The sequence below is a fragment of the Sesamum indicum genome, linkage group LG9 (assembly GCF_000512975.1).
Source record: "Sesamum indicum cultivar Zhongzhi No. 13 linkage group LG9, S_indicum_v1.0, whole genome shotgun sequence".
In the NCBI taxonomy this organism is placed as follows: domain Eukaryota; kingdom Viridiplantae; phylum Streptophyta; class Magnoliopsida; order Lamiales; family Pedaliaceae; genus Sesamum; species Sesamum indicum.
This window is the reverse complement of record NC_026153.1, coordinates 4,792,126-4,814,685: the sequence shown is the minus strand read 5'-3', so window position 1 is coordinate 4,814,685 and position 22,560 is coordinate 4,792,126. Positions and strand designations below refer to the sequence as shown.

Genomic DNA, 22,560 nt, shown 5'->3' with positions numbered 1-22,560 from the left:
TTGCACTCGTTTGTTGGATATAATGGATACATATTGAACTGAAGAAGAAAATTTTCTTACAGAATAATTTATTGTTTGGATTTTTAATAAATTTGATACTTTGTTTGGATATTTTATTTAAACTAGTAAATGAAGAAAACTCGATTTCTATGCATTATTTAAATTTTTATTGTATTTTTTAGTTAAATGAAAAAATAAAGATAAAATTAATAAATAATCAAATTAGTAAAATAAGTTCACTTTAATTGTGTGTGAATGATAAATTATCGTCAAAATTAATTAATAAAAAAATATGGTCATTTTGTAAAAGAAAGTACAGTTAAGGGCAATTTTCGATGAATTTTGACTGACAAATGAACTTATTTATTAGATGCAAGTAAATTTTGGGGGTGTTAAATGTAATTTCAAAATTACAGAAGTTTTACGTACGTGTAATTACACTAAACCTCAAATGAAGGGAGTGTAATTATCCCTAGTAATTATAGCTCTAGCAGTCGGCACACAGCATAGTCTAAATAATTTTATTATGCTAAATTAATTTAATAAAATGCAAAAAGTGAATTACATTAAGCTATTTACTTGAAAAACGTGGTTTAAGAAATCATTTTGAACTTTGAAGGAGTAAAATAAGAAAACACATGAAAAAATTAATTCTTTTGTTAATTTTTGTATTTTATAGGATCAATTTAATAATTTCTCTAAAAAAAAAGATCAATTTAATTGTCAATAATATGTACCGAAACTATTTATTTAAGCCCTCCCCTTAGAGTGTATGTAGAAGTGGGATGATGGTATTGAAGATAGATTATTACAAACATTATGAACATAAATATCCAGTAACCTCAACTTCAATGGGAGGAATATGAAGAGACATACATTTTAATTTAAATATTAAAATGCAATATATATATATATACTACTAACGATCCCCTACTCATTTTAATATTAAAATTAAAGAGAGTATACTAGTTGAAGGGAGACTATTATGCATAATGAAGGTGCCCCACTTAGTGAAACAGTAACCTCTACTCCAGAGTCAATACTGATTTTAAACTTGAACTATAACTGCTTCGCGGAAATAAAGTATCACTGCATACACATAACAGTCAAGGTGTTGACATGAGCTTTATTAGCCAACACATTACGGTCATGTGTTATCCCAATTTTCATGATGTTTTTTAGAATAAGCTCAATTATCATAGGAAGCAACCTACTTCCACACTCGTATAGGTGAAATCTATTAAGGGCACTCTTGTAATTCTAACACACGACTCATTTGAGCTACAAATCTTCATTAAGAGTTAATAAACTCAACCTCCACAAATTATTACAGGATAAATGCACTCACATCATAGGGATGAAAAAAAATTAAAATAAGACGGTGCATTTCAAAACAAGTCATCATATAATTCGTTTTTTCCACTGAACCTGGTTATAGGATCTCTAGTCCATAAATTGGGTTTCCTCATACATGACTTATGATTGTATGGGTTTTAACCCCATCCCCTCGATGTGTTCCAGACTCTTTCTCTTGCCAAGGTCTTGGTTAATGGACCTGCAAGATTATCACAAGATTTAACACAATCAACATTGATATTACCACTTACCAAGTATGTTTCACAATACTGTGTTTTCTTCTTATAGGTCTGGATTTAACATTATAATAACGGTTTTGTACTCTACCAATAACACGGTGCTTTCACAATGAATTAAAATTGGAGCAATTGATTTTTTAAATATGAAATTTGAAATAATAAACCTCTCAACCAATTTGCTTCTTCACTAGCCAAGTTAAAGCAATAAGTTCTGCCTCCATGATAGAGTTAGCAATAATGTTTGCTTTTTAGACTTCCAACAAATAGCAGCCCACCAAAATAAAAATATAACCAATGGTAGAACATGAATCACTTTATAAGGTGTTCTAATCAGCATAAGAAAAACCTTAATAGTACAATAGGATATTTTTTATAAACAAGCCATAATTTTATTGTACAAAATAAATATCTAATAACTCTTATTATAGCATGTCAATGGTCAATACATGGTTTGCTTGTAAACCTGCTAAGTACTCCTACAACATAGACAATATCAGATCGATTGCAATCAGTCGCACATCTCAAGCTTTCAATTAAGCTAGCATACTCCTTTTGATTTATCACGTCATCATCATTTTCAATAGAAAATAAGTGGATACTTGGATTAAAAGGAATTGTAACATGTTTATAATCAATAAAATTGTACTTTCTCAAAATTTTATTATTATAATGTGATTTAATTTAAATATTAAAATTAAATATATATATACACTAACACTTTAAAATACAGTGTTATGGACTCCGGTACGCATGAGATATAATAAAAAAAGAGAATTTGTAATTTAATTATTTTCAAGTTATGCCGTTAATTATCCTTTTTCTTTTCCTCGATCAATTAAATTTTCCTTTTCTTTTTTGGGTAAATAAAGACAGAGTAGTGACCCGACCCGTTTTCATTTCCTGTCTTGTTTCCCAAGTATTGGATTCTTGGACACGCATTTGACAGCCCACTATTTTCTCATACCACCAACTTTTAAGAGTTTATAGCCCCAAAATATCTTCGAATCAGTTTTTTGGTTCAACATTAGGCAAAACCCTAAATTCCAGAATTCGTTTCTCAATTCAATCACCGTAATTTCATTTTTGTTTTATTGATAAACCTCTCAAAAATCCCACAAGAAAAACTGAAGAATAAATTGTATCCTCGTTGGTACAAGTCATTGGAGTTGCGAGGATGATCTTTTCAAGAATTCGCACCTCATTAACTCGTTCCTCTCGTTTCCGGGTAAGCCATTACGGATGTCTATGTTCATGTCGATGTGTATGCCTGTCGCTCTAGATTTAATTTAATGTTTTCAATTATCTTCTCTGGTTTCGGAATTTGCAGAATAATATTAATGGGGCTAGTAAGGGGAGGTCCTTCGCATGGAATAAGGAAAACATTGGATCCCCGAATGTAAATAGTACGAGTGGCAGTGTTAATCAATTTGAAGGGAACCTAGGGTTTCTGAGGGGTTATTTGACCTCAGTTGGAGGTGGCAAAGGATCGGTTCCTAGGGGTTATTTATCAGATTTTAGCTACTTTGCTGCAAATCCCAGAATTCGTAGATTTTACTCCAGTGAAGCGCCCAAGAAGAAGAGTAAGACCTGTTTTCTGTTAATATAGCGTCATTTTGGAAAGTTTGTGACACAGTTTGACTTGTTATCTGTTTCTTTGCTTATGTTGTCAGATTATGAGAATTTTTATCCAAAAGACAAGAAGGAAAATCCAAATAAAAATGACCAGAAATCTGGGTCCAAAGGTTTGTACATTACCGTTCTGTAATTTTTTAGTTATTTATTCTTAGCATAGAAGACAACATATGGTGGATTTAGTGCAACAAGGAAAGCCTCACATTCCAAATTGCGGTCTTTCTTCCATTAGTACTGGGGTAAAGTTGAGATAGATAAACCGAATTGATAAGCTTCATATTAGTCACTTTAACAATGACCTATTTTATAGAGGCATCCCGCAAGCATTCTTTCGATGTATCTCCAATTAGTGGAAATCTCAGCTCATCAAAGAAAATATTGTTCAATTCCTTGAAACTTGAAAGCAGTGGCATGTGAGTGAAGCTTTCAGGTCTGTGCTCAGATTGTATATGTTGACGATTGTTGCAAAATGGATTTAAAACGTGGTTCACTGCGTTGCCAATAGTGTAAGGAGAGAGGTAAAAGAAAATCTATTAACTTGCATGTTTGCCTCTAGAAACTATTTCGGGCCTAGGAAATATAGGAAAATCCATATGTGTGATCATATTATGATTTCATTAGGTTTTATTATCTTTTTGCTGCTTCTTGTGCTATTGTGCCTAATTTATAATTAAAATTTGGAAACTATATTCACATTGATAAATAAAAATGAGGCGTCTATTTATGTATTTAGCATTTCTGCCATTGTGAAAGAGCACCGGTTAAGATGACTTTTTAAACTCGTAAAATGTGATTTATATATTTAGCATATTGGCCATTGCGAAAGAGCACAAGTGAAGCTGACATTTTCTAAACTAGTAAATTCTAGTGAATATAGAAACATGTACCCTAAATTCAGAGCAGGTTTTAATACTTGTAGTAACTGATGTGTCCAATATTTTATGAAGTTCTAGAACTTTTGTGATTTAACTTGTCTCGATAAATGAGAAAGTGGCAGATGCTCTTACTTTCCCTGATCCAGCCTTCCTGTGCGGTAAATTCTTCCAAATCATCTGTTGCTCAAATTTTTTAGGGCCACCAACAACCTTATATATTTATGCATCTATTCTTTAAATGAAATATGCATCTTTTTAATATTAATAAATATGTAGGCAATACTGTAAGAAGTTGCAAAGCCTCTTCATCTCTTACAATAGAAGCTCATGTGCAAGAAGGAATCTTATAGTTAGCTTCACATAATTTTTGGATCTTTTTCCTCTTCACATGATATATATTAGTTAATTAAATGAAATGGTCTGCAGGAACATACATGCAATTTGGATTCTCATGAGAACGATATTAGTTTCGAAGATACATCATGTTGTGGGTAATGGGTATATGTGGGTGAAAGGTTATGAAATCATGTGACAGTCGCTTATAATCATGTGAAGTACTTTTGCCCTTATCTATCTGCAGCACTATTGCTAGAAGAGTTTGAGATCAGAAGTTTATCCTTGCATAAATATTTATTGTTTGACTCACAGATTATCTTAAGGTGATAGAGAAAATTTCTCTGGTAATCTTCTAATTCAAATTATTCCATCTCAGAGGAAGGAAATACCGATGACCATGGAAACTTTCATGAAACTTTCATCAAGAATTTGCAAAATATAGTGACCCCGTTGCTGGTGATTGGTTTATTCCTTTCTGCATTTTCATCTTCACCACGTGAAGAGAAACAGGTATACTACATGCTTATTACAAGTTCAAGTACCGGATGTTGTTGATTTATGTCCAGTAAAGAATCACTGTGGCAATTAATGATGATAGTGATATCTAATACCAAAGGTGCTTGTTGCTATGAGCCGCTATTGGAGTTCTTTCACAAAGTCTTTATCATATATCTGAAATACTATGAGCTGAAGGTTTTAAGTTTCTCATATTGAACTACATTCTGCTACCTTTGGTCCATGCCTGTGCTTTTAATTGATCTAGTTGAACTTTGTCTATCTGGTTCTTATGCTAGTCTTGTGTTTTGGCAGCTTTGGAGTCTCATACAGAGTTAGCTCTCTTAGTTTTTGCGGTTGTATCATATATAATCTTCTGTGTGGGATTTTGCCTTTCATTTCATTGCTAGGCATTCATTGGGCTATTTCCTTGCAGATTAGTTTTCAAGAGTTCAAAAACAAGCTTCTAGAACCAGGTTTGGTAGACCATATAGTTGTTTCCAATAAATCTGTTGCTAAAGTGTATGTAAGAGGCTCACCGCAGAACCAGGATAGCCATGATACGTCCAAAGGATCTGAATTTGAAGCACCAGTTAGCAACAACCGTGCAAGAGGAGCAACTAGTCAATATAAATATTATTTTAATATTGGAAGTGTTGAGTCATTTGAAGAAAAATTGGAAGAAGCTCAAGAAGCATTGGGGATAGATCCACATGATTATATCCCTGTTACTTACGTTTCTGAAATGGCTTGGTTCCAAGAGTTGATGAGATTTGCTCCTACTCTTTTATTATTGGGATCGCTTATCTACATGGGCCGCAAGATGCAAGGTGGACTTGGAGTTGGAGGTACTGGTGGAAAGGGTGCCCGGGGAATATTCAACATTGGGAAGGCTCACATTACAAAGTTCGATAAGAATTCAAAAAACAAGGTTTGGCCTTAAATTTGTTTTCTCAAATAAAGCTGATGCCATTTTGTTTTGAACAGATGACCATTTTCATAGTACATTGGAGCCTGTTAAATATCTCAGTTCTTCCTTTTTTATGTTTCTATTTCCAGGTTTATTTCAAAGATGTTGCCGGCTGCGATGAAGCAAAGCAAGAGATTATGGAGTTTGTTCACTTTTTAAAGAATCCTAAGAAGTATGAGGAGCTGGGAGCCAAAATCCCTAAAGGTGCTTTATTGGTTGGACCTCCTGGGACAGGTAAAACGCTCCTAGCAAAAGCAACTGCTGGTGAATCAGGTGTTCCTTTTCTAACCATATCCGGTTCTGATTTTATGGAGATGTTTGTTGGTGTCGGGCCTTCAAGGGTTAGAAACTTGTTTCAAGAGGCAAGGCAATGTGCACCAAGTATTATATTCATCGACGAGATTGATGCAATTGGGCGAGCAAGGGGACGTGGGGGCTTCTCTGGTTCCAATGATGAGCGTGAAAGCACTCTTAATCAGTTGCTTGTGGAAATGGATGGATTTGGAACTACTTCTGGTGTAGTTGTTCTTGCTGGCACTAATAGACCTGATATTTTAGACAAAGCCTTGTTGAGACCGGGTCGCTTTGACCGTCAAATTAGCATAGACAAACCTGATATCAAAGGCCGTGACCAAATATTCCAGATCTATCTCAAGAAGATAAAACTTGACCATGAACCATCATACTACTCTCAGAGATTAGCAGCACTCACTCCTGGATTTGCTGGAGCAGATATCGCAAATGTTTGCAATGAAGCAGCTCTGATTGCTGCCAGGGGTGAGGAAACACAGGTGAAAATGGAACATTTTAATGCAGCTATAGACAGGATAATCGGTGGTCTTGAAAAGAAAAATAAGGTAAATTATTCCCTGAAGGCTGCTCAGTTCATTGAACTAAAGTCACCAGCATTTCATGTTTTGCTGCCAATATTTGCAGTGCATGCAATAGCCTAATATGATGAAACTGAATAAATACATAGTGGAGTAGTTGCATTGCATGTTATGCTTAGTATGTGATGAATCAATGACTATGAAATATCTTTTGGTTGTCTCTTACCATATACATTTAGGAAAAGACAAATGTCAGTAATCATGCTTTGAATTGAACTAATCTATAACTTCTATAAGCATCGGCTTAATTAACTTGTTACTCCTATTTGCAATCGCATGTTAAAAGCAGCAATTTCCTTTCCTGTAGTACCATTGATTATTTCGGAAAGCATGAAATGGAATTCACTCAGTGTTGAATAGAGGAAAATGAGAACGAAAGAAATCTGCTAAAGCACTCCTTTTCTTTCTTGGCCAAGTAAGATTAAATGTAAGAATTTCTCTATGTAGCTAATTTCATGGAAAATGGAAGAAATTAAAGCATGAAGCAGCTTATATTTTCTCTTGTTATGTATGGTTTACATCTGTTTCATGCCTTCCTCTAGAATTAGACATGGAGAGTGCCAGTGTAGCTGAACCTAGGATCTCAAATACTTATAGGGATAGTCCACATGAGCTGACAATGGTAATAATGTCTTTGTTTGACCATTTGATTTCGGGAGATTCACTTCACATAAATGGACTAGATAATAAATATCATTTATGTCTAACATTATTCGTACAATTGGTCTCTGAAATGCTATATAGAAATCTATATCAACAATTGACCTCTGAAATGCGATATAGACATCTATCGTGGCCTAGGTGAAGCACCTGCCATCTCCCTGGGTTCTGTTGATTGTTTAAATCAAGGCCACACGAGAGAAAAAAATACCACCATATGGTTACAATACGTGTAGCTTTGCCCAGAAGTACCTATTGAGTTCTTTCACAATGTTACTTGGTGTGCATTATCACCGCTGTTAACTCAAAGTTGGCAAGCTATGTGGATGTTTTCTCCCCACTCCTTTCTGTCAAGTGCCATTTCCACAAAACCTCTTGCAGTTGTAACTTACTTTTGTTATGTGAATTTTTTTCTTTTTTTGCAAGGTTTGTGTAAGTTAGGTAATCATCGGTATAATTTTCCTTCGGAATTGTCCCAAAATTTTTCTTCCAAATCTGCCACTCCAGTATCTCAGTTCGATGACTCCATTTCTCCGTTTTGTGAACAGGTTATTAGTAAACTTGAGCGCCGTACTGTCGCCTTCCATGAATCAGGTCATGCTGTAGTAGGCTGGTTTTTAGAACATGCAGAACCCTTGTTGAAGGTCACTATCGTCCCTCGTGGAACTGCTGCACTTGGCTTTGCGCAATATGTTCCTAATGAGAACCTTCTCATGACCAAAGAACAGCTTTTTGATATGACTTGCATGACTCTTGGTGGACGTGCTGCTGAACAGGTAACCACTTGTTCGCAAGAGACCATCATAGTTTTATTAAATAATGGCAGACGCCCTCCAAATAGCTGAAAGCAAAATGATCTCCCTTGTTCATCTGAACTTCCTATTTAAATCAACTAAGATTTAGTAGCAATAACCTTTCTAGTTGGGTTGTGACCTGCACATTACTTGTAAAACTGTTAAACATATAAACTTGATTAATCGAACTTTACTGTGCTGGGTTAGGTGCTGTTGGGAAAAATATCAACTGGAGCTCAGAATGATTTGGAGAAAGTGACCAAAATGACATATGCCCAAGTAGCAGTCTATGGTTTTAGTGAGAAAGTTGGTCTTCTCTCTTTTCCTCAGAGGGATGATGGGTTTGAGATGAGCAAGCCATACAGTAGCAAGACAGCTGCTATTATTGACACTGAAGTACGCGAATGGGTTTCAAAGGCATATGAACGAACAGTCGAATTAATACAGGAACACAAAGAGCAAGTAGCTAAGATGGCTGAGTTGTTGCTGGAAAAGGAAACACTTTACCAAGAGGACTTGGTCCAGCTACTTGGTGAACGACCTTTCAAACCAAGTGAGATGACAAATTATGATAAATTTAAGCAAGGATTTCAAGGGGAAAACGAAAAGAGTGGGCAAACTGCAGAAGATGGGACAACTGAGGACGACGGATCTTCACCCCTCGTGCCTGATGTCGTTCCCACGTAGGATTGAATGATGATCATGTTTGACGGTGAAGAAAGAGTTCCTCCTTTTATTATCTTTATTTGGGTGAGCGTAGATGCATCGATAAATTTTAATCTTTGTTTATGTATGCATCTCCTCAAGCAAAAATAATTGCCATTTCTTGGAAAGAAACTGCCCCAATCTCGACCAGCTTTTCTGGAGGTTGCTCTTTACACAGGTAAGTGGATCAACTCATTCCAAGTCTCCGTCGTCGGAAGTGCACATTTCAGTGGATGTTGGTGTTAGGATGAGGAGTATCGTAGAAAATACAGAATCAAAGGAGGCTTAATGTATGCTTGTTGTATAGTGGCTTTGCATAAAATGGATAGTTCATTTGCTTTGGTACGACTTGGAGTTGTCATTTTCTCGACTAACAATATATTGCGTCAACTCATTGAAAAATTTAGGGAAGCAACAGTTTGGCATCTCTCTTCTCCCAAAATCATTGGCTTTTCCTCATTCTTAAGATGAATGGTAACACCAGCACCATTTTTTTCCGAACTGCGATTAATTATTATATTTTTGGTGTAGATTTGTAATTTTTTAATAATATAAATATAAATAAACCAAACAAATTTTAGGAGTAATAAGTGTAATCTTCTAAATTATTGGGGGTCTATTTATATTATATCAAAGCAGTGTAATTATACTTAAAGAAATAAAAAGGTTAAATATAGTTATCATTCTTGAAGTATTCATACACATCAATTACTTTTTTAAAGTAATTAAAATTTTTAAAAATCCCCCGATTTTGACTTTTAAGTTTGAAAAGCTCATTTTATTCTTATAGGAATTGTTTTGTAAGAAAAAATAAAAAAAAAATTAAAATGTCAAAATCACATTTGTCGAAATTTTAGTTTTATTTTGTAATTTTAAAGTACTTACGTCTTATTTTATTTTAATTTTATTTGTTTGTTAAATCAAATTAAAAATAATTTTTTTAATTTTAATTTGTTTTTACTTGTTCCTAATTTGATTTTACAAGCAAGTGAAACTAAAATAAAATAACATTCAAGTATTTTAAGATTATAATATAAAAATAGCTCGATAAACAAGTAAAATTAGAATTAGACAAATAGTGATTTTGATATTTAAAAAATCTCTCTATTTCTTTTTTTTTTTACAAACGTAATTTTTGTAAAAGTAAAATGAACATTTTAAACTTAAAAAGTGAAGGTTGGAGGGGTTTTTAAAAGCTTTAATACTTTGGGAGAAGTGATATAGGATGAATATTTTAGAGATGGTAATTGTATTTAACTTTAATAAAAATTAACATTGTTAACTTTGACTAACGACCAAAGCGGAAAGTGCACTTAAATTAAATAATATGGAAAGGTTTTTGCAGAAAAACTATTTTGAGGAGGTTTTAAAGCAATTATTCCTTTGAAATATTCAAAAGTTCTTCTTAAAAAGGCCGTGGTGGGCTGGGCGATGTGTGAATTGATTAAGTTGATATCACTCTTTTTATTGAAGGCGAAGTTGTGGTTTATGCTAAGGTGTTTTCCTCCCAAGTCCTCGTAGTACTTATTGAATTTAAAAAAGCATAAAAAATAAAGTATATTGTGTGTTAATTTCTAGGTTGCCTAGGTGGCAATGACATGTATTCTTATTCCACGTGTCAGTGGAGTTATTGGATGGCGTCGCCACGCAAGCGAGGGTGTGGCAGCTCTTGCTGCAGCAAATAATTTCCTTCCTTCCATTACAAGCCCAAAATCCCGAAGCGTCTTCCTCATCGACGGTTGGTCGGCCGATCGCTAATCAATTCAAGGAACAAACTCTCTCTCTCTCTCTCTGTGCTGGATGTGAAATGGATGCTCGTCATGCATCTCTCGGTCGACGCACGGTATTGCATCTCTCTCATTTGCGCTGTGTAGACGTGCTCGTATTCCATTAATTGTCTGTCTGTGTTTTTCGGTAACTCGAAACGAATTTTTCAGTTGGAAGAAATTCGACAGAAGCGAGCAGCAGAGAGATTGAGCAAGGCCTCATCTGGACCAGATCTCATAAAATCCCCTACCGGTATTAAATCTCTTTTGTCCTTTTGCTTTTCCTAATATGTATGTATTTCTGGTTAATTTTCCTTCTTTTTTCTCCTCGTTATAGATGGTACGGGAATTAAGAAATCGGAGAGCGCAAATCGACTCTCAGAGGTAGTTATGATTCCTTCCTTTTCACTTTTGGCTGGGGGGTTACAGAACCCGGGTTCACAATTTTGCTGTCATTTTGCAGAATGATATTAGTGGTTTAGTATCACAATTGAAAGACACGATGCAAAGGAATGCAGAGCTTGAGGAAGCAAACACAAAATTAACCTCAATGGTATTTTAATTGATATGCACTATACTTTCCGCCAGCTTAGTTTGAAGCTAATACCGATACTTAGCTGGAATAACAGTTATTTTAGATGATGCTTCTTCTGGTGAAGTGAAGATTGTTTCTTTTTTGTCTCCAAATCTTTGTAATCAGCTTCAGAAGAAGGAGGTGGAGAACGACATGCTGCAGAAGCGACTAAATGATCTGGTAGCTGCTGTGCCCTAATGAAACCCTTAAGACTTTTTTGTCTTGTTTAATATGTTTTAAGCATTCATTTCCTCACCAAGGCATAAACTCATCATCCGTCATTGTAAGGGCTGTTAAAAAATCAGGCCAAGCAAAAAAGAAATAGGATTTTCATGCTTTTGAGTTTTTGATGAGGATAAAGATCTGATTGGTCTGATCTCTTAACCATTCTCGATGAGGTATGGTGAAAAGGTCGTGCTTAAAAAAGTAAAATCTGGCTTATACTTATTCCTCCTTTATGTTTAGCAAGGTTAATTGAAAACATGAAACTTTCTTATCCTTGTTTGTTAAGGAATAAAAACCAGTTTTAGCAGTCACTCTTGCCTGGAGCTTCAGTAGTCTGGACCATTTTGGACCACTGATAGAATTTACTCACACCATTTAATTTCAGTCAGTTTTCTGTTAGGTAAGTGGTAAATTATTATGGAGTACTTAAAGGGTTTTGGTCCAACTTATTCCAAATATTTTATATGCTTTTACATCTTATACAATGTGTTTGGAGATGCTAGATTTTATTTTAAAAATAAAGTTGAAATATTTAGATACGGTGATCATTAGGTTAAAAGATATTAGTAATGACATGTAATTTAGATGGTCAAATCAAAGGAGCTTATTTTATTAACACCAATCGCCGAGGCTTTCTATAAGATGGAGCTTGTAAGTTCCTCTCTTATTTTGAGATCTTATGAACTCCTATGGGCCTCTTGTTAGATACGATTAGGAGCTTATAAGCTCAATCAAAAACCCTCTTATAATTGAAGCTCGGCTCAAACATCAAATGTGCCTCTTCTTCTTCTTTTTGTTAAAGGTAAAAACCAATTTTAGCTGTTAATCTTGCCTTGAGCTTTGAGTAGTCTGGTCATTTTTCGCCATGAATTGCATTTTCTCATACTGGTTAATTTTCAGAAGTTTTTCTGCAAATAAGTATAGATTATGGAGCACTTAGAGGGTTGTGGTTAAAGCTTATTCCAAACATTTTATATGCTGCTATATCATGTTTTTGGAACGTATAGGATATTGGATTTTGTTGCAATAGTAGGTTCTTAGAGTGTTTGAATGAAATAACATCATAAACTTTAAAATATCAGTAATGACATGTAATTTAAACGGCCAAAATATAAATAGTTTGTTAAGATTTTAAAAGTACGTTGAGGCCTTTGTGCTTTTTAGCATGTAAGGCTTTTTTCTGGAACACAAAATAGAGAGCCTTCCATAACTTTTAGTAAGGAGCTTATAAGCTTATCGAAACCCCTCCTCCCCCAAAATGCTTAAGAGAAAAAGAAAAAGGGGTCATCTTTTTCTTCCAACTTCACCATGGATCTAGTGCTCTCTTGTTTCGAGTAAGGAAACACCTATATCAAATTAGCAAATTACTTGTCACAGTTCATCAAGACTATAGTTGTTTCAGTTATGGATATTGCTTTCTAGTTCCTTAACTCTTTTTAGTGACAAACTATAGATTCAGATTCAATGTTTATGGACTTCTGGGTGGTGTTGCCATTTAATCAACAGTATTTCTTTCTTCTTGCTCTCTTCAGGAGCAGAACATTGTACCATCATTAAGAAAAGCTCTCAAGGATGTTGCTATGGAAAAAGATGCAGCAGTTGTTGCACGAGTACTAAGTCTCATCATTATTATACACTTGTTTATTACAGATTGCCTGTTCCCCATAATCTGTTTCCTAAATTCTTACATTTAGTACAGGAGGATCTTTCTGCCCAGCTTCGCACACTAAAGAAACGGATAAAGGAAGCAGAAGAAGAACAATACAGAGTAAGCCAGCAGTTGCATGATTAACTAAACAAACATTGACACTCCCACACCTCATTCTTTTATATGCTTATGATCCTTTTGCATTAGGCTGAGGAGGATGCAGCTGCATTAAGAGCAGAATTGAACTTGTTGCAGCAGCAGGCGATGCACAGTCCTTCAGGTGGCATCACTGCACCAAGATATTCAGATGATCAGATGCAAGCCATGGAAAAAGAATTATCTAATTTGAGATCCAAGCTCGAGGCAAGATGGCCTGGAAATAATCTTTTGCTTTTTGCATGAGATTACTTTATTTGAGTTGTATAAGCCACATGACTCTTGATATTACAGCAAGAATCAATGCTGAGACAGAAAGAGCATCAGCAGTTAGTGGAGGAGCAGGCCCGTACATCTGCCCTTGTTATTCAGAAACAAGAGTTAGAAGAGAAACTTGAATCTATCTCTAAAAGGGCATCAGGTATCACCCAGCTGCCAGTGAACATTTAGAATGAACTGACCTATACATCTGATATATCATGTTATCAACCAGGATGTAACCATTTAATATTACTAGCTAAAACAAGCCTCACTTTGGGACTGACTTAAGAATAAATTATCTAAAGCTAGCTTGATGGTTCTTATTTAAGCACAAAATATCTAGTAGAAGTGTTGCTTGATAAATTGATCCAATTGCCCCATTATTGAAACTTTGATCCATGACAAGGTTGGATGATTTTGCACTATTATATTTGCATATAAATATATATATATATATATATATTATATCTGGGACGTCGTTATGTGGAATTATTGCTGAACGGCGCAAGGTGGGGCGTAATGCAATAAAATAAGTACATGGCTTTTATGAGGACTTGAATGTTGTTTAGGATATTTAAGTCAAATATATTACGAGAAGTTGGAAAGATGAAATAATTAATTGGACTGTTCAATATATTAACCTTGCTATTTATTCTCCCTCTTTAGGTGTTTTAGGGCATTGTTGTTGTGAAAGAGGATCTCCTTGCCTAAAGGCCTTAGAATAGCCATGCCATACCATACCATGCCGATATCTTGTCAATATATGTAGCCTATAATTATCCTAGCAATTTTATGTTCTTGTTCTTGCTAAAGATTATTCTTAGAATATAGGTACCATCATCTAGAAGTTTAATATGAAATAAACCTTGATAGCAGACTCGTTTGTACATTATTTCCAGGTAGTAGAATGTCATTTATAGATTGTACTGCATGTATGACACGGAGAATGTCACAACGCTGTTATGGTGTCTTTTGTACATACGTTATTATCTAGCATTTGTTCAAATCCAATCCAAAGGATTAGATAGCTAATACTCCAGCAGCTATCATGTGGAATGAATGCATTTGTTGAGGCGCCATTTGGTGTTGCTCAGCCAACTGGCTTTTATGTGACCATTCCACTAGCCGAGTATGTAGTGGTGTGTTATCTAATGCGTCATTTCGCCCGTTCTCTATTTATTAATTTTTAGTTTTATTTTCTTCAAAAAGCAAATTTTATATCTCTTCTCCATTCAAGTTAGCATATCCATCATATGGGTTGCTAAATACTTTTCAATTTGTTTGAACTATTATCACAGGGTAATACTTGATTACCATGGTATAGCATTTAATCCTCGTAAATAAGTAACGGTTTATTCTTGAACTAATTAAATTGTTTTGGGAATTCTCATTCTTATTATTGTGGTTGACTCCTCTGTTTCTTATAAACCATTTATTTTGTTTATAAACTAAATTTTATTTTGGTGAAAGCATTTTATTATGCAGCAATTTTGTTCTGGTGTTTTCCTAGCATTTTAAACCTCTTGTGTTTTGTATAACCTTTATATTTTCTTGTAACTTTTCCCTCTATTATTTGATGTAGAGAGCGAAGCAGAGCAGGCAAACCATCGACCATTCACAATGGTGAGAATTGTTTTGATTAATCAAATATTTAGGCTAGCAGATACCTGTTTCCAATCAATGGTATTACTACTGGATGTGATGTGTGGCGAAAGAAACTTTTCTTCTTACTATACTATCAACGGTCTCACTAATTTTATTTTGGAGAACCTACCAATCATTCACCACTTGCTTCATACGATGTCAGGAAGACAAGGAGAGACTTGAGAAGCAGTTGTATGATATGGCAGTAGCTATTGAGAGATTGGAGAGTAGCAGACAAAAACTTTTAATGGAGGTACACGCTTTTGATTTCACCCATTAATATCAAGAACTGCAATTCATTTCCGTTGAGTTTCTTTTTACAGATTGATTCCCAATCTTCAGAAATTGAGAGACTATTTGAAGAAAATTCAAGTCTCTCATCTGCTTATCAGGAATCGATGGGATTGGTCGCGCAGTGGGAGAATCAGGTACTTAGTTTTTAATGATTGTATTTAGCATGCCTTCATTCACTAGTAACGACTAAACGTTATATTCTTTCATTGACTTGAACCGCTTGAACTGTTTATCATCCAGTTATATTTTACTCCGTGTGGAGAAATGAAACTGTGCCGCATTATTTAAAGACTGCTGAAATGAAGCTGTAGCACATCATTGTTACAAGCTCTTCGACTGAAGCATTGCCTTTTTATTTGGTTGCCTACATGTACCCCTTATCTAAAGTTTCTTAGCAGAATTTTGTGGCATGTCTGAAGAGCAGCACGATCACACTTCTGATTGAGATAACATTGCCATTCTTCATTATTCCAGCAAAATATTTTAGTTAGCTTTTCTGACTAATCTGTCTATTGCTATGGTATATAGTTCAACTTGATGTGTGTTTGATACAGGTGAAAGTTTGTCTAAAGCAAAATGAGGAACTCCGTAGCATGGTAGATAATTTGCGTACAGAACAGACCAGTCTCTCTGTCCTGAATGATAAAGCTTCACGAGCTATAAATATTTCTGGCGGAGGAGATAATACAACTGAATCTCTGTATGCAGCTGAACTTTATTCCCTTAAGGTTTGTAAGTGATTATTCCATTAATGCTGTTCTTGCCGGTTTTGGCAAGAACAGGATCCATTTGAACCTAACAGAAACTAAAATCGTGCTGGTGTATTTTTGTCTTTTTCGACATGTCTCCACCTGCTTTTTATGTTAAGAGATTAAAGTTTCAATAACAAGTTAATATGCATTTGAATGGGTCTATACTTGTATATTTTCTCTTCTGATGCATCCTGGGTTCTGTATATTTTGCAAATTTTTCTTTTGCTGGTAAAACGAACAATCAGTTATTAGGATCATGTGAATTGTTCAGCTGTTCCTGTAACAATTTTGTGCAACTCATGCCTCTTCTTATTTCACTTCATACAGAGCCAGCTATCTAAAGAACAAAGCAGAGCAGAAGCTCTATCTGGAGAGGTCTTGCAGCTCTCAGCACGTCTCCAGCAAGCGACACAAGCGTATAATGGTCTTGCTCGACTGTATGGTTTTCTTTTCTAGTGCTTCCAGTTTGATTGTTTCTTGCTAGTTTCCGCTGTTCTTAGCTTATTTAGTAATACTGAGTATTTGCAGCTACAAGCCCTTGCTGCGGAACATTGAGAACGGCCTTATGAAGATGAAGCAAGATGGCTCAGTGACGGTGCGATAACCATTGAAATAAGTGATTTTTACTTTTACTGGATTAAAGTTCTATTTGTTGAAATTTTGACAATCGAGCTAGAAAAGAACTGAAAAATTAATTTATATGAAATGTGGTACTTGATCTTTTCTAAATTCTGTTACCTTGGAAGGTATGTGGGTTGATATTTTTCAGTCAGGTTTATGAATTGGTTTAATTTTCCACTTGTGCTTGTTATAATGCATCATTTCAGATAACTAAGAAGTATTTTCAGAAAATTTGTACTTTCAGATATGGAAAAAGAATTTGCATATATATGTGTGTGTGTATATATATATATATTAACTCTTTGGCCTCATTATATATACTAACAGTCAAGCAAGTTCGATGTGTGCACAATTTATTTATTTATTTTTTTAAAAAAGGAATAATATCTATATATGTAATTGCAATAATGTGTTCTAGAATAGGAAAATACATATTTTCATAATAGATTCTAGAACTAAAATTATATACAAATATGTAAAAAAGGAAAAAAAATTAACAGTGTTAGTAGTTATTATATTCCAAGTGAAATTACATTTATAGGCCCAAGGTATATATTTAAGGAGAGAAGAATAACGTGATTTTTATATATCCAGGTTGAATTTACTTGCTCTTTTTAGCTATTGACTGTAATTAAAAATAAATAAAAAAGTCATTCTGGGAATTAAATAATCATTTTACAAGGACAATTCCTTCTTATTGGCTCAATTACTCTAGCTTTTGAGTATACTGAAAAAACCAGCTTAGTTTGTACATAAGCTCCCAAATGTACGAAGATAATCTTTCGTTTAGTGTTTGTTTGGCCATGTAATTGAGTAGGATAAATTTGAGTTTTTTAATTGCAAATAAGAAATTAAAAATAAAATAATTTGAGGGTTAATAAATAGAGAGAGTTTGTGTGTTGATATGTTGTAAGAAGGGATACAAGTGAGAGGATTACACATAAAAAAATTGCGATGGGATTTGCGGCAGAAATATATGGCCTTAAATTTGCAACGGCTTCGCGACGAGCATTTAACCAACTTTTGTTATGTAATTTGCGATGGTTAGATGTCAGGGTTATAAACTTAATGTTGGAATTTTAGAGGAAGGTTTTATTATAAACCTTTTTATTTTATATTACTTTATTTTCTTTTCAAAAACTAATGAGTTTGGTTATGTGGTTACCACAACCACATGAATAATGAATTAACTGCTAATATCTATGAAACCTACTTTACAAAATATAATTTAAAATAAAAGTTGAAGGATTCAGAATTATTTGTAGCATGCAATTGGTTTTGTATGGGTTGAATGATTAGAATTTAAAAAAAGAATTTCAAATAGCTTCATATTAAATAAATTTAAAATTCATCAGAATTTGAATTTTTTCAGTATTGAATAATCTAGAGAAGTTCAATCAATTTGTTAGTAAGAATTTGAAATTCTTAATTTTAAATGCATCAATTCAAATACAACATCAAAAAATTTGTTATGAAGAATTAAAAATGAGGATTTTAAAATCTATCAATTAAACACAATGTAATGGAAATTCTAAATCCACTAGCAGCAAGCAAGATGTCCATTTTAAACTGTCATAAGGAGCAAGAGATTTAAATAACACGCGCAAAAATGACTTGCATACATGATAAGGAACAAAGATTGCTGTATTCTAACATGCCATGAATGAACCATGCCGCTTACTTCCTTACATATCAGAACAATCAAGATCAAGATTCAGTACAAGAACAGCCTTGTACCTTCTTTCCCATACTTTAGTTGTGATCCTGAGTTACAATCTCAAAATGTTGTTCATTTGCCAAAGAATGTTCTTCCTGCCGACCCACGAAGCTGTGACGCTATTAAAGATGTTGGAGTTGAGCCTCAAAATATGCAAATGCTACTGTTCATTTCACAGTTGAGAAAATTTCATGCAATACAACAGTAATTCGAGTAATATTTGAACTTCAATAGATACAACTTTTCCCTATGAAGAAACCAAATTAACCGAGTCACATACCATGTCATCAAGAGGTTGCACCTGGATCACTAATCACACCCAGAAAGTCATCTTTTATGGTGCCAATGCAAAACTGCAAGCGAAAGCAAAATGTTGGAATTTGTGGTGTTATGGGGTTCAGAGAAGACAGTTGTTTGTCCAAATGGATATTGTGCTCAACATGACAAATATCAGAGTAAACTGTTCCTGCAAACATTACGCTAAACACCAAATGAAGTCACTTACATAACAGCATGGCACTAATGCTGTTTCAGCCCAGCAAGCTTATTCAGGTTATCTATGCCCTTCGGATGTCACATATGATTGTAAGTTTTATATCTCAATTAGAAAAAATTACAAAGTGATTAAGATAGCACAATAGCCTTGAATGAGCAAGTGAGCAAGGAACAAGGAGGGCCTCAAGGAGGGATGGACAGGTAAAGAGAATTAAAAATGACACAAAGGTTACAATTTTACACCCTTTTCTAACTTTATATGGAACCCTCTTATATTTAATATCTTATGAGTTGATAAAATCTAATCTCTTCCCATGGGCTACTCATATTTTAAATATTCTGAAAATTTTTTAATACTAAGACTGCATATATCACAACAGGCCTTAATAATTTGTATATGAGATTCATACTCCTCTTTGTATTATAAGCTTATCTTGGATTTGACTGCTAAATGTGTTGAATTGATAAATCTACAGAAGTAAACATGACAAAAAGCCCTACAGCTTGGGGCAAAACATGCAATTTTCTTCAAAGTTCTGATACAACTTTAGTTCGGAATTAAGAACAAAACAAGCACTAGATATTAAACAAAAGAAAGAGATTTTAACATGTGCTGATAAAGACAGAAGACATACAATTTCTGTAGCATCTACTCGGGTTCCAATTATCTTCAACCTGACTTCACTGTCTTTCTGAATTTTGACCTGTCAATGATTGGATGAACAATTAATAATGTAGCCCTCAAAAGTCCGAACTAAAATCAGATATATGCTGTCTACTAGAAAAGGAGAGTGAAGCTGGACGGCAACATACAGATCCATCTGAAGTTGTGTAGTTGGGAATATCTCCAGATTGAAACTCCATATCATCTGGTATCAGCTATATACGAATAAAAATAGGAGTACCAAGTCAAAAAGAGAAAAGCAAATGCCTTCATATGACTTTCTAACATTGCAACAATTTGGCAAGGTTTACATAAGGATAATTTGTATGGAAGATTAGATACTTATAGAAATCCAGAAGTGTTAAATATTAAAATAGTTTTGAGCACTTAACAGCGTAATCGTATAATAGAACAGAGTGCCTGCCAAAACCTTTTGGCCCAGGACAAGAATCAACAAAAGTGCAAATACAAGAAAGATAAAGAATTCTTCTCGAATAAGATTACTCATAACGAAAATCAGAAACTAGACAATGATCTGGAACTTAAAAGATGAAAGTAAAAGAAAACACAACCAGACATAATTTGTTTCTTTACTTAATTGTAAGTAATGACAAATTAGAGCATATTACAAATAGATAATGCCAATCACCAAGTAAAGAAAAAAAGGCAACACCAACAGCAACAAGGTAACATATTTGGAAAATCAAATGCACTCCTGACAAAAAGAAACAAAAGAAAAGAAAATAATGGAGAAGAAAAACTTCCAAGAAGCTGTAAAAATGTGGAAACATCATGCTGCAGATTGGTGCCTTTGTGCTTTCCATGTCCCTGATGTCTAAAAGTGGCTCAAAATAAATTATGAAGATTGTTTTACCTTTCAAATTTTGTTGTTCATAAATGATACTGGAATCTATTTACCAGAGGCGAAATGTGTATTGTGCCTTTTCCTTGTCAAGTAGCACTGCTGGTATTTCAACAATTTGTATGATATAGTAGGTCTCATGGATGCTATCTAGTAAGGGATTGATAAAACATCCAATTTACTACATCTATTTATTCGGGTAATCAGAAATAACTTTTATCTTAGAATTTTAATTTCTTTCTTTATACTAACAAGGCAGAGGAAAACTCACTGAGTTTAATAGCTAAACGAAAAGCATCTAATAGTGGATGTAAAGGAGCATAATTTTCCAATCATTATCACCTTGATTGCATCTAATAGTGGATGTAAAGGAGCAAGGGTGTAAGAAGGATGGTGGAAAGCTTCCAAGTATTTGGGAATACGATAGTGAGTTGACCCATCCTATGGAAGGTTGGTGCACTAGATCTTCAAAGCAATAATATTCAACATTCTGAACAGGGCGAGCATCTCGGTACAATTTATTAAGATGTCATGTAGTTTGTTTTCTTTCTTCATCCAGTTCTGTTTAGTTATTTGTGGTTTTGCTGAATGATTCCATGAAGTCATAATGGAATAGCTCATAGCAACCGTTAGATTCTCTATGCAAAAGATTCACATAGGTCCTAAAATTTCCAAAAAAGCTTTAATTTGGCTGATTAATATACACAAATCCAAATTCCTCCCAGAAAGAAATCTCAAGAACTCTCTAACTCTACAAACAAAACTCTGCACACACAGTGTTATATTAAAGAAACTCCAACTCTACTCCATGACAATAACTACTACAAGCAAACCTTTAGCGAGAAAAAGAAAAAACACAAGAAAGAATTCGCACAGAATATTCAAGGACATTGCAAAGAAATCCACTCACATGATTAGATACGAAAATTTGGACTGGCCCTGCTTCAGCAAAAAACCCCATCTGCAACATTTCCAAACACACTGCAAAAATCACAAAAAGATATAGAAACAAGAGCAATTCATAGAAATAAAGAACAAAAGACCGACCTTGTTAACCATTGTAACAACGGCTTCTAATATCTCTCCCTTAAAGGGTCGAAACACAACGCACTGATACTTAACCGGAAAGGTAACAAACCCCGTCCCATCACGAATTAAACCTTTCCCAACACTCTCAATGCCAGTAATCGCCACAATGAACCCATGCCGACCACTGCAACAAAACAATTAACAATTACCCTATCACTTTCATATATATATATATATATATATATCAATCAAATAAAATTTTCAATTGAAAATGGAATGAAATGTGAATTCAATCAAATAAACATTTCAATTGAAAATGGAATGAAATGTGAATTCCCAGGAATTCAATAACCTGCAAGTGCCCTCAACATCTTTCATAAGCTTGGCGACGAGCTTATCCCGGAGATCACGGCCGAAGTGGCGAGGGTGTAGCTGCATGTTCCGCTCCAATACGATGTGGAAAAACATCTCTTTTCTTTCTGTTGATTTCAAATTTCCAGTAAGAAACTAATCCCCTCAAGTATCCGCCTCCGCCTGCCTGGAACTCCAAAACTACGATGAGACTTCACTGATGCCCAACACATGTCTAGCCTAATCTTGTAAGGAAAAACAAGGTTAGGTTGCTTAAAGCCCAAGTGGTAGCCCAACACTAAGTTCAATTCTTTTTACCAGTGTGTCTGACACACTCAAATCAGTATTCATAATATATATTTTAATTAAAGAAATTTAAAATGTTCGAAATAATAATAATAATAATATATATATATATATATATATATATAGAGTTAGTAAAAATTGAAAAGAGTGAGCAATGTGGGAGTTTAGAGAAATGGTTTGGCTCCGGGGTGTAGAAGAGTGGGAGGGTATAAATAATGAAATTAAATATTATATAATTTAGTA

At 34.4% G+C, this 22,560-nt stretch overlaps 3 protein-coding genes across 6 annotated transcripts; 2 read left to right on the top strand and 1 right to left on the bottom strand.

Moving 5' to 3' along the window:
- Positions 2,535 to 9,377, top strand: LOC105170651 (ATP-dependent zinc metalloprotease FTSH 10, mitochondrial). Its single transcript, XM_011091507.2, has 8 exons — positions 2,535 to 2,820; positions 2,923 to 3,175; positions 3,266 to 3,337; positions 4,815 to 4,948; positions 5,370 to 5,864; positions 5,993 to 6,760; positions 8,002 to 8,229; positions 8,455 to 9,377. Exons 1-8 carry the CDS (start codon positions 2,770 to 2,772, stop codon positions 8,932 to 8,934), a joined length of 2,481 nt encoding a protein of 826 aa, XP_011089809.1. The 5' UTR covers positions 2,535 to 2,769; the 3' UTR covers positions 8,935 to 9,377.
- On the top strand, positions 10,636 to 17,040 carry LOC105170650 (centrosomal protein of 83 kDa). Of its 2 annotated transcripts, none has more exons than XM_011091506.2 (15): positions 10,636 to 10,795; positions 10,890 to 10,971; positions 11,056 to 11,102; positions 11,182 to 11,271; positions 11,419 to 11,472; positions 13,050 to 13,127; positions 13,217 to 13,285; positions 13,373 to 13,528; positions 13,616 to 13,742; positions 15,165 to 15,205; positions 15,390 to 15,479; positions 15,550 to 15,654; positions 16,075 to 16,220; positions 16,600 to 16,709; positions 16,801 to 17,040. In XM_011091506.2, the coding sequence occupies exons 1-15, from the start codon at positions 10,760 to 10,762 to the stop codon at positions 16,839 to 16,841; spliced, it is 1,272 nt and encodes a 423-aa protein (XP_011089808.1). In that variant the 5' UTR covers positions 10,636 to 10,759; the 3' UTR covers positions 16,842 to 17,040. The 2 variants fall into 2 exon arrangements, with proteins under 2 accessions (XP_011089808.1, XP_011089807.1); XM_011091505.2 differs by having other exon boundaries at positions 16,075 to 16,248.
- On the bottom strand, positions 18,435 to 22,274 carry LOC105170649 (DNA-directed RNA polymerase II subunit RPB7). Of its 3 annotated transcripts, none has more exons than XM_011091504.2 (7): positions 22,013 to 22,274; positions 21,679 to 21,844; positions 21,542 to 21,592; positions 19,919 to 19,984; positions 19,741 to 19,809; positions 18,891 to 18,963; positions 18,435 to 18,729 (listed from the first exon to the last, which is right to left on the bottom strand). In XM_011091504.2, exons 1-6 carry the CDS (start codon positions 22,126 to 22,128, stop codon positions 18,898 to 18,900), a joined length of 534 nt encoding a protein of 177 aa, XP_011089806.1. In that variant the 5' UTR covers positions 22,129 to 22,274; the 3' UTR covers positions 18,435 to 18,729; positions 18,891 to 18,897. The 3 variants fall into 3 exon arrangements, with proteins under 3 accessions (XP_011089806.1, XP_011089805.1, XP_020552242.1); XM_011091503.2 differs by having other exon boundaries at positions 18,435 to 18,773; positions 22,013 to 22,273; XM_020696583.1 differs by having other exon boundaries at positions 18,435 to 18,963.

Coding starts and splice junctions, on each gene's coding strand:
- LOC105170650 (XM_011091505.2), top strand. CDS start 10,760: ATGGATGCTCGTCATGCATCTCTCGGTCGACGCACG. Junction 11,473..13,049: donor AGAAGCGACTAAATGATCTG/GTAGCTGCTGTG, acceptor TGCTCTCTTCAG/GAGCAGAACATTGTACCATC. Junction 13,529..13,615: donor ATTTGAGATCCAAGCTCGAG/GCAAGATGGCCT, acceptor TTGATATTACAG/CAAGAATCAATGCTGAGACA.
- LOC105170649 (XM_020696583.1), bottom strand. CDS start 22,128: ATGTTTTTCCACATCGTATTGGAGCGGAACATGCAGCTACACCCTCGC. Junction 19,810..19,918: donor ACACAACTTCAGATGGATCT/GTATGTTGCCGT, acceptor AATCATTGACAG/GTCAAAATTCAGAAAGACAG. Junction 18,964..19,740: donor GAGTAGATGCTACAGAAATT/GTATGTCTTCTG, acceptor TTTCGCTTGCAG/TTTTGCATTGGCACCATAAA.
- LOC105170651 (XM_011091507.2), top strand. CDS start 2,770: ATGATCTTTTCAAGAATTCGCACCTCATTAACTCGTTCCTCTCGTTTC. Junction 3,176..3,265: donor TGAAGCGCCCAAGAAGAAGA/GTAAGACCTGTT, acceptor TTATGTTGTCAG/ATTATGAGAATTTTTATCCA. Junction 4,949..5,369: donor CACCACGTGAAGAGAAACAG/GTATACTACATG, acceptor ATTTCCTTGCAG/ATTAGTTTTCAAGAGTTCAA.